This window comes from Adelges cooleyi, unplaced genomic scaffold, assembly GCF_023614345.1.
Source record: "Adelges cooleyi isolate 19-005CV unplaced genomic scaffold, UGA_ACOO_1.1 ACOO_flye_CR_arks_rails_tigmint_CR_PRNA_21, whole genome shotgun sequence".
Classification (NCBI taxonomy): Eukaryota; Metazoa; Arthropoda; class Insecta; order Hemiptera; family Adelgidae; genus Adelges; species Adelges cooleyi.
In genome coordinates, this window is record NW_026095871.1 from 244,710 (window position 1) to 256,526 (window position 11,817).

The window sequence follows — 11,817 nt, forward strand, 5'->3', positions numbered from 1 at the left end:
AGTATACATTACCTACACACGTACGAGTTATTATAGAGTATAATATTATAGTGAACCAGTATCGTATGATCACAGCGTGCATGTTTACCGCGGATTTTTTATGGTTCCCGTGTCCTTGAGTGTATAAAATGTTATAAAAACAATATTATTATAATGACCGTTGTTTCGTACAAGGGTGTCTCTCGTATGAAATATTTCAAATATCGAGATTCAATATGAAGCCAAAAAATGTACATATTATACCTGTACATACATACCGCACATTCTCCAAATTCGTCGGGGGCTTGGTACACTTTTGATTTTGATTTTTGCACCTGGAAAAATGATTCGTTGGATTTCACTTTATACTTTTTGTTTTAGGGAAATAATAGCGCCCTTTTTTCTTCCTAGTTAAGACAGGCCCCGGGGACACTGATAAAAATTAACACGGGGAAGATTATCTTATCACGTCTAAAAACGCGACGGCCATAGAGCGTCTTAGAGTGTAGCCGCAGTGTGACCATTTTAGTAAAACTAAAAGTAGAATACAATTTTTAACACGAAAGTCAAAACAATAACTGGTTTAATGACTAGAAAAATTGCTTTTGAGAGATTTTTGATATGTATTAGCAATTAAAAAATGTATAAAATGCTAATGTTAAAACTAATTTAAACAAATGTATTTTATAAAAAACAAACCGTAGTATCAATATTTTAAACTGATAGTACTAAATAGATAAGAAAAGTTAAGGGTATTTTATGCCCTTTCAACATGGCCGTCACGTTTTTGTTTACTTTAAAAGTTTTGCTTTTATCTATTCTGTGGTCAAAGAGTTTAGAGAGGTTCCACACAGTCATAAAATAGTATATGCTTGTAAGTTCAGCGTAGTGATAATTATTAACCATGAAAATCATCATCAAAACATATATCCTTAAGTATGTACTCTTAGACCTTTTATCGTTATTGCGGCGTTTGTTTTTTTCCCTAAGGAAAAATAAACTATATCGGTAAGGTGACTATATTAGTTTGTGATCGTGTGGTGTCGATGGAGCGCCAGTGTGTGTGTGTATTTGTGTGTATACACACATAATAATATGACAGTTTCAGGTCATCGCCTGTCCTTATATTATTGCATAACTGCATATAATATCCCGGTCTCTCGTTTTGGATATGCACACACGGCAAACACGCATATAGTACAACACTCTATTGCTGCACATAATATATATCTAATACGAGATAGGTATATATACTTAATAAAAATAAGAAAAGCACTTGTTGGCACGAGCCCGCGGTGCACCGTAAGCGTATAAGCGCCACGGGCGCCAACAGGTAGGTTACCAATACCCGGGTTCTGGTAATATATATATATATATAATAATATATAACTCGAGTATGATGTTGGGTGTACGCAGCATACATATATTATAGTAGATTAACATAAATATATACTATAACAATTTAGTAACATGTAAGTATAGTATAATATAGGTATATATGTGTATGTGTATTATGTGTATCAGCCCGAAGGCGCCAAAGACAGGTTTCCAAGACACGGTGGCCCGGTCACCTAAATTGCATGAAAAAAAAAATCAATTCCCCGTTCGCCATTAAATCTCTTGACCACAATATATATATATATATATTATATGTAACGAGAACAGTGCTCGAATATTAAATTGTCGTCATGAAATAATAGCAATAAAAACGGGTAAGCGGTCGTAGGTTCCCAAGCGCCATCCTATAGTTATTATTCTTCAATGTATGGTATAACTTGGTTATAACCTGGTAAAAGGTTAGGTAGAGCGGGACCGTCATTACCACAGTGGTAACCTGTTATCATTGGCTGTTATCATGACCGTGGGAACTTATGACCGAACGCTATTATTATTATTATGCCAATCTGATTATGCGAAGCTCACTACAATTTCATAGATGAAAATATAAGACAACACAGTGGTAAAAATATATTGATGACAAAAAAAAAAACGCAAATCTTGTTATTATTATTATTATTGGTAACTATAATTATATGACGTTTTTTTCAAGTACACGCGTACAAAAAAAAAAAAATATTTAATCGTGTGATTAACCTACGATTTAATAATAAAAATAATATAATATAATATAAATACATAAACAATGAATGAAGAAAAAATACATCACAATACGAGAAGCTAAAAAAAAAAAAAATTAAAGTCAAAAAGATATTATATATAAAAGAAGATATATAAAATATATTATATACAACCGTATGTATTATAGGAGAACGTATATGTATAGGCTTGATGTGTTGTATAATATATATATATTTTGTATATTGAACTCAATTTCCCGCATTGGACACCGTTATAGAAAATGTTTGACACTGGTACACTGCAAAACTTGGAACTGGGATATAACCGATATTTTTTTGTAATATTGTGAGATCAAGTGTTTTTTTTTTATTATCATTACCTTTTTGATTGCGAATAGAAACGTTTTATAATAATGGCACTACGACGGCGACTAGCGGAAATATTATGTACAAGTGTAGGTATATCAGAGAGAAAAAGTGTGTGTGTGTGTGTCCTCTTAACCGATGATGATCGTATGTTAGACCCATATAGGAGATGTTTAAAAATAATATTAAAAAAAAAAATATACAAATATGACTACTGGGAATGACAAAATGGCCGCTTTCGAAGGAGGTGTTGTTTTAGGGGGAAAAAAAAAATACTATACGTTTTACAACGTCGCGGGGCGGCTAGTCGTACAGAGAGATTATAGAGCTGCGTGCAAATAATAATATAATACAGAAAGTATATAATAAGAATCTAGAAAAAAAAAATAATACTAATTCAAAAAGCGGTTGGTTCAGTATTTGGCTGCCGCCGGTGTCTTTTTCACGTCGGCGAAGAAACCGTTGTCCCAGTCGGCGTAGTAGGTGACTGTTCTGACGGAACCGTCGGGTTCGACCAGACTGTATTCGCCTTTCACCACCTCGCCGTCTCGTTCTTCTTTCTGGCTTTTCTTGTCGCCGGTGTACGAATCGTCCACGGCGTACTCGTAGGCGTATCTGGGGTTCTCGTCCTGCGAATAAAGAAAAAAAAAAAAATATCATGATAAATGGTATTTATAATGGTAATTATGCGCGCAATAGTAATGACGATGATGATGATGATGATAAATAGCAGCTTTGTCAAACACACACACATCGCATATTTATTACAATGACGGCGTAGAAAAAACGACTCTCTCGTCTTACCTACGCGCTTACCACTGCTTACCTCATGCGCAGTAAGTCGTATTGTACGTTTCCGCGTGTCAATCACACACACACACACGCGCGCGCAGACAGACTTGACACAAGTAACGCGTTTATTTAAATAGTATAATATTGTACGCAGTTACTGTCGCGCGTTATCGTTGTAATGTTTTTTTTTTTTTTTCTTAAACGGATAAAAGCGTTGGCAATAATTACTATTTTATTATTATTGTATACTCACGTAGTTTTCCAAGTGGCTGTTGACCACGTTCTTGGTCGGTCCGGACTTGGGTGGCGTCACGTAACTAGAGTAAGTCTTGGCGGCTGCGTACTCCTTGGGCGCGGAGTAAGCGGCCGGGGCGTAAGCCGGAGCGGCCGGGGCGTAAGACGGAGCGGCCGGGGCGTAAGCCGAAGCCGATGGCCCGTAAGACGGGGCGGCCGGGGCGTAAGACGGAGCGGACGCGGCGTAAGACGAGGAGGAAGACGGCGCGTATGCCGGAGCGGACGGTCCGTAAGACGGAGCGGCCGAGCCGGACGAGTAGCTCGACGAAGACGAGTAGCTGGGGGCTGAGCTGCCGTACTCGGAAGAGGCCGACGGCGAGTATACTGCGATCGGAGCCGACGAGTATTCGGGTTTCGACGAGTAAGATGGTTTCGGGGCCGAGTACGCTAGTGGCGAGTACGGGGCTACGGCGTATGACTGCTTCGAGTAAGACGGCGCTTTGGTGGCGTACTCCTCGTGGTCGTAGTCACATTTTGGAGTGGTGGCCGCCGCTACGTATGCGGAAGGCGCAGAGTATTCGGCTGGTTTGTAAGCCGGCGCGGAGTATTCTGGCTTGGCGATTTTGAAGCTGCTGCTGGAGTACGAGTTTGAGCTGGCCGACGGGTATTTCGGGGCCGGCGAAGCGTATACCGGTTCGGGTGCGGCGTAGCTCGGAGCTGGGGTTGAGTAACTAGAGGCTGAGTATTTCGGGGCCGGGGAAGCGTATACGGGTTCGGGTACGGCGTAGCTGGGAGCAGCGGCGGAGTAGCTGGACGAAGAGTAGCTCGGAGCAGAGTATTTTGGCTGGGAGTAGCTTGACGACGAGTAAGAAGCACTTGGAGCAGCGTAGCTGGGTGCTGGGGTTGAGTAGCTCGGAGCCGAGTATTTCGGTGCCGGTGAAGCGTATACTGGTTCGGGCACGGCGTAACTCGGTGCTGGGGTTGAGTAGCTGGATGAAGAGTAGCTGGAAGAAGAGTAGCTCGGTGCAGAGTATTTCGGTTGAGAGTAGCTGGACGACGAGTAAGAAGCACTTGGAGCAGCGTAGCTGGGTGCTGGGGTTGAGTAGCTCGGAGCCGAGTATTTCGGTGCCGGTGAAGCGTATACTGGTTCGGGCACGGCGTAACTCGGTGCTGGAGTCGAGTAGCTGGGAGCCGAGTATTTCGGTGCCGGTGAAGCGTACACTGGTTCTGGCACGGCGTAGCTAGGAGCCGCAGCGGAGTAGCTGGAAGAAGAATAGCTGGACGAAGAGTAGCTCGGTGCGGCGTATGCGGGCTTCGGGTAAGACGGCTTGCTGTAGGACGGAGCCGGCGAGTACGACGGGTAGGACGGTGCCGGGGTGGAGTACTCGTGCTGCGCGGCGTCGTCGCATTTCGGTGTGGTTACGGAGTAAGCGACAGCCGGTTTGTATTCGCTTTTGTATCCGTGTGGAGTGTATTCGGGTGTGCTGGGCGCGGCGTATTTCGGAGCTTCGTACTTGGGCGTAGAGTACACGGCCGGTTTGTACGCCGCCGGAACCGAGTAGGAGGACGGTGCCGAGTAAGCGGGAGCCGAGTAAGCAGGCTTGGCCGATTTGTAGCTGCTGGTGTAGCTCGGCGAAGAGTATTTCGGCGTGCTCGGCGAAGCGTAACTCGGTTCGGGGACCGCGTAGCTCGGGGCCGCGTAGCTCGGCGCCGCGTAACTCGGCGCCGAGTAGCTGACCGCTTCGTAGCCGCTGGGTTTGAAGTAAGCTGGCTTGGCGGCGGCCGGTGAGTACGGCGCCGGGGTTTGGCCGTAATCGGATTTCGGCGGCCCGTACGCCGGTGAGTGCGAGCAATCTTCACCGTGTTGATGGCTTTCGTATTGCGCGCTGCAGCTCAAAGCCAGCAACAGCGTGACCGCTAAAACCTATTATTTTTTTTTTTATAGAAAAAACACAATTAAAAAAATAATAATATGTACCTTTTGAGTTGACAAAATTTAGATTTAAAGGGGAAAAAATGTTTTTTGAAAATTATTTTCAAAAAGTAAAATCAAAACCTAACCAAAAAGAAGCGTTTTAGCAAAAATTGTAATCAAAAGTTTTGTCATAAACAAAAAAAAAAACAGGTGTATAGAAAAAGTTGTAGAATTTTTGTTTTGTAAAAAAAAAAATACACAATATATGAATCGCTTTTTGTTAAAAGGGCATATGTTAGATTTTTTGTTAATTTTTTTTTTTGCAACTTTCAACCAGTATAAACTTGAATTAAATATTTTTACAGTATCGAAATTTGGTATAAATGTCCAGTACCGTGCACGTCATAATACACATAAAAAAAATTATTTACAAAGTTACCACATTTTGAAAGTTATGCAATTTTTTTTTATCGTTTGCCAAAAGTTTACCCGTTGAAACGTGTGCCATTTTAACAAAAAGCGATTCATATCGTGTTCTCGTTGACCGTCGGGAAAATAATATTTTTTTTTGAAAAAAACCTCCTTACCTTTAATTCCATAGCGGTTGATGCAAAGAAGTACACTCGAACTGTGTTAAAAAAAAAAAAAAACCACTAAAAAACCCGCGAATATTATAAAAACCAACGGCGGAGCGCACGAATCGAAGCGGTTCGTCAGACGGACACCAATCGGCAGGTCGGCGACTGGGCTTAAGATTTTATACACAGCACATCCCACTAAAAAAAAAAAAAAAAAAAACACCGGCTAAAAAAACAACCGAGCCGGTATACCCCTACCCGTATGCGATCTATGCCGTGATCTATACCGCGGCGTGTGCGCGATCACTATCTCTCCTTGTCACCAGCCGAAGCCCCCGGGCAGCTTTTTCGGTCTTGGGTGTGGTTACCTCTCAAGGGGGCCGGTTATACGCTCTGCTGCTGTACACCGCGCTATTAGTAGCAGCGTTTCTTACACCTGTGCACGCAACACACCATAATACTGTCGTCCGGGTTTAGAAACGACCACCAATTTGACCACATCACCAAAGCTGGTCGACCACCCTTAAGCGTTAAATCCCCAACAGCATAGGCGCAATTTCAATAAAAAAAAAAAAAAAATCAAGGGTGCTCCGGCTGTACAGCTTTTCCGTGTATTTAAAGTTCTGTATTTAAAGCCCTGTATTTAAAGTTCTGTATTTAAAGCCCTGTATTTAAATTTGAATTTTGACTAATGCGGTTAATGTTTCGTTTATTTTCAACAAGGATGTTGTACATTAATTCAACGTTCAACACTTTAGTTTATTAGTATATTTTATAACAAGCAATAGTAATTACAATATGCTTTGCTTGTTATGCAAATGTGTCAATAACTTTGTTTATTATGTTAATTGAATTTGTCAAATCTTTTTCTATTTACAGTACGTGTATAGTGGCGGCAAATCTGTAAGCCAAATCTTTTATAATTTTTAAAGCAGAAAACGAGAACGTTCACAAGATGCAGAACTGTTTGAATAATGCTGAATAATAAATACTGTTATCAACTGTGCAAAAAACTTGCAAGGTTTTTTTTAAATTAAACATTTTCATAAGCAGATGTGTTAATACATTGATTTTGGAAAAGTATTAGAGGGTGCTTATTTTAAAAATGGGGACGCTAATTTCCCTCCCCCCTAATTGCGCCTATGGAGGGCGGATTTACTTTTAGGCTACCTTTTAGGACTTTTAGCACGGTTAGGTTAGGTCAAAGCCAATATTATTAAAACAGCTATATATAGTGTTTGTTCTGTGTTGTTAAATGTGTGTTTGCAGATGTGTTGGCCGGATTTGCGCCGTTTAGCTGTGGTAGATATGTTTTGCCGGTTCTGGCTCACCTGGCACCTGGTGAAACCTAACCTAACCTAACTTAACCTAACGTAACCTAACGAAACCTAACCTAACCTAACCTAACCTACCTCTCATTTTCCACCTCTCAGACATTCGTTCCTTATAGTCAAGTAGGGAGGAGAGAAAGGGGCGGTAGGTTATGTTAGGTTAGGTTTCGTTAGGTTAGGTTAGGTTAGGTTTCGCCAGGTAGGTTAGGTTTCACCAGGTGCCAGGTGAGTCAATATTATTATAACAGCTAGAGGGTTTCTTCTGTGTTGTTAAATGTGTGTGTTTGCAGATGTGTTGGCCGGATTTGCGCGGTTTGGAGACAAAAAAAAAAGAGCATTTATCTCGAAAAAGGAATAATAATAATAATACCGGATTGGCGACCATAGCTGCTGTGTTATAAGTCAGAGCTGGGGCCACGATATCGTTATAATACAAAAAAAAAAATATCTGTGCATGTACACATTAATCACACGAGCCGGCCACAAAACACTGGTCGTTGAGAAAAGCAAAATCCCACGTGAGACATGATAATAATAATGATATTCTTATAACGGGGCGTTGTCGGCCATAAAGAATTCGGTCCAGAATATAATAATTGTCCGAGGGCGCTTCTAAAAAAAAAAAACCAACATATTCGGTGGCTGGTTTAGTAGAGTAGAGAGGTACACATAATATAACAGCTATATGTTTTTTACAATATTATATATGTTAGAGGAATAGATGTAAGAAACGCAGAGAGATAGAAATCAACAGGTCGTGCACTATTCTCACAAGTCAAGACGACGGCACCAGATTTGTGGGGGCCGATAACCTAAACTGTCATCGAGATAATAACAACAACAACAACTTACAATAATAATAATAATATAACACGGCTGTGGTTGCTTGTCTGCTTCCCTAAAAAAAAAAAAAACCTCCTCAGGGCCTCCATTGCTGACCGGATAATAATAATACTTATAATAGTTGCTAAACACAACCATACACTACATCTATATGTTATACTTCTCTCGGTCTGTTAGACTAATTATTATAATAATTGGCAATTTAAATCCGCCCAGCAACAATTACTTTGCATGGTTGTACATAGTATATATGATATGTATTAGACCGAAACAATACAAAACCCTTTGGCCGGCTATAAAATATGCTTTACTTATTATAATAAGTATATAGTAGCCGTACCGTATACATTGTGATAATACATCAAATATTATTATCGTTTGCATCTGTATAACGTTTATGTTATGTTGAATAATTGTTATCATTACATTAGTCGTGCAAAAAAAAAAATTGCACACAACCTCCCCCCTCTTTATTTTGTCGTTTGTACTTAACGCGCGATCAACAGGTTTTGCGTGTATTTTTTTGAAACCCACACCATATTTTATGACCGACCATAAACAACAACACAATATATGGACAACGTACAATTTTTTTAATTATATTTTGTTAAAAACAATAACAGGCGTCGGTTTTTTCCTTCGCATTTTCCTTTTTCAGTAATCTCGCCCGAGACGCGTTCGTAGGTTAGGTTAGGTCCGACATGAGCGCAAATGTACAAAACTTATAAGGATACTTAAAAAAACCAAAAAAAAAAAAAATCAACTTAGGCGATTTGTCATCGATAAAAATAACATAACCTAACCTAACCTGAACGGGTAAACTAATAATTAGTTGGTACACCAACAGTAAAAAAAAAAAAATTACTATTATTATTATAGAACCGTCCCAGGAGACATTGGCCTAGCTGGTGCACTGGAAATACCTCACCTGTTCACAGACCTAATAATTTAATAATTTAAAAATGTTAATAATTATAAAGTTTATTATTGCATTTATAGGAAAAAGAAACATATTATACAATAAAATATATTTTAAAGGAGGTGACAACAGTTCTTATTTGGCGATATTATCATAAACTCATATGGTATTGACAACCTGTCATGTTAATTTAATAAAATACAATATATCTAATTAATAATGATTTACTTAAATAATTATGAATAGGTATAAATGATAACGTGAGTCTACCGGCCAGATTTTTAATCACACAGTCATTAATTCATCTTAAAATTAATATTAGTTCTTATACAGATGATAAAATGATATTTCTGGCTCGAATTAGGCACCCTCAGCTACCAATAGGTATAATAATATTGCCCAACATTAGGTACCTATATTGTCTTGGCCGATTACATATGATATATTTTGTAGAACATAATAATATTCTTATTATGACAGTATAAAGTGATAAAGTGTAAGGATACCGCGATGGCATTTTGCAACAAGTACATAACGTATAGACATTATAAGCATATACCTATATGTATAAGTAGTGTGCTGTATGTTATATGTGTAGGCATAACGTACAAAGATACAATTATTGTTATATTTCATGTGAGAACATGACATTTGCCGGCTAATATGGTCATTAGGTGCCGCGAATAAAGCTAAAAAGCCGACCCGAATTGAGCTATTACCGGCCATAATAACATTATGTTTTCCATATTATACTTTATTATTATATATATTTTTTTCCTGTTGAAACGTATGATGTTTTACTCGATTTGGATTACATTGAACCGCATTGAAACCGTATACAAACGCAATAGTTATAATACAGTGTACCCGAAGTATACCTAGTTATGGACGTATACCTAGTTATGGCTTTAACATTGTAAGTGCACCAATAGCTGTTTAATGTGTTGTGGGTGACTTATATAAGCTTTTTATCGCTGTGCTTTTCAATATATATATATATAGTTGTGGCATGTGTTTGATGTCATCAACCCCCATTTTTTGCATTTCCATAATTATTATAATACCATAACGACCATATTCTAATCAGTGTGACTGTGAAAATGGAAATTTCAGCAACTTTACTATTTATCATTATATAGCTGTCGATATCAGCTAAATATTACAATAGTTAATAAAATATACATTTGAAACAAGTAAATTATAAGCTAGATTAAAAATGTACACAAACGAAGGCTATGGTAGATATGTTTTGCCGGTTCTGGCTTACCTGGCACCTGGTGAAACCTAACCTAACCTAACCTAACCTAACGAAACCCAACGAAACCTAACCTAACACAACCTACCTCTCATTTCTCCACCTCTCAGACATTCATTCCTTATAGTCGAGTAGGGAGAGGAGAAAGGGGCGGTAGGTTATGTTGGGTTAGGTTTCGTTAGGTTAGGTTAGGTTAGGTTTCGCCAGGTAGGTTAGGTTACGTTAGGTTTCACCAGGTGCCAGATGAGCCAGAACCGGCAAAACATATCCACTGGCTATGTCTATTTGTACATGCATTTATTATTATTGAATAAATAATAATATTAAAATCCAAGATGGATTTAACGATTTTCCGTTGCTCGGTGAAGTCAAACTAGCCGTTTTATCATAAAAAAAAAAAAATGTCAGATTGTGAACAAAACATAAACACGACCGAACAATCTGATTAAAATACAATAATTATTATTCGAAACCGGTGTGATAATTACAATTAAAATTGTCAATTTCTATTGTTCGCGTTCGATATGGAAATAATACAATTTTTTGATTTGTATTGTACTACAATATTATTATTATCGTTATATAATAATTATTTGCACCACGATATCGTTTTGTACCTAATATGGCCGGGGCTCGTTGGCCTTTAGGCATACCTACCTAATTGGAAACCAGGTTTATATTATACAGGTGTATACCTAACCTAATAATATACCTATTATTATTTAATTACGGTTAACGCGCGAAATGAACTCGTTAAAAAATATATTTTTCGTGATCACCCCGTCATCTCTGGGCGGACGTCCTTGATTCTTGATCTCTCTCTCTGTCTCTATCCTATACTTGGGCGTTGAGGTGATTAAATAAACGACATCTTGATGTTACAACACCCGAATACTATTTTTTTTATTACAGTCATCCATTTGGGGATAGGAGTAGAGTAGAGTTGTGTTCCGGACACCTTATCGACGATCTGTCCCTAATTTTGTTGCCAATAATCCGCACACAAAGGTAATGTTTTTTTTTCATATCCTACGCCTGCAAAGTACATATCATAAAACCTAGTTCTGTGTTAGGTTAGGTATGTATATATCTCTGGCTTGGGTCTAAAAAGGGCCAATGTCAATTTTGGGCATAAACGCGAGTTAGTCCGCTAAATGCAAAAATTTAAACATCCTTTATATATACCTACTGTGAAAAAATCACACTATGAGGCCAAACAATCAAAAGCCTAATGGAAAATGAAAACTTTAAAGCTCATTTTCCGAAAGTTGCAAAAAGTGAGATTGGCCCTTTTAGGCCTGAGCCACAGATATATATGACGAGTATCTAACCTAACCTTTTTTTTTTTTTTATCCAAGTTTTCTGCAAAAACAAGAGGGGGAATTGTTGTTCAAACCTAACCTAACCTAACCTAACCCAACCCAACCCAACCTAACCTAACTTTTTTTTTTATATCTAAATTTTCTGCAAAAACAAGAGGGGGAATTGTTGTTCAAACCCGACCTAACCTAATCTAATTTTTTTTTT

At 38.7% G+C, this 11,817-nt stretch overlaps 1 protein-coding gene across 1 annotated transcript; it reads right to left on the reverse strand.

Annotated features, from left to right (window-relative positions):
- Positions 1-2,010: 2,010 nt before the first annotated feature.
- On the reverse strand, positions 2,011-6,081 carry LOC126834432 (DNA-directed RNA polymerase II subunit RPB1-like). Its single transcript, XM_050566343.1, has 3 exons — positions 5,952-6,081; positions 3,469-5,373; positions 2,011-3,052 (listed from the first exon to the last, which is right to left on the reverse strand). The coding sequence occupies exons 1-3, from the start codon at positions 5,961-5,963 to the stop codon at positions 2,837-2,839; spliced, it is 2,133 nt and encodes a 710-aa protein (XP_050422300.1). The 5' UTR covers positions 5,964-6,081; the 3' UTR covers positions 2,011-2,836.
- Positions 6,082-11,817: the final 5,736 nt, after the last annotated feature.

Bases quoted from the DNA above. Each gene is read 5' to 3' on its own strand.
- LOC126834432 (XM_050566343.1), bottom strand. The intron at 3,053-3,468 runs GTGAGTATACAA...CTTTATTCGCAG, and splicing joins ACAGCCACTTGGAAAACTAC to GACGAGAACCCCAGATACGC.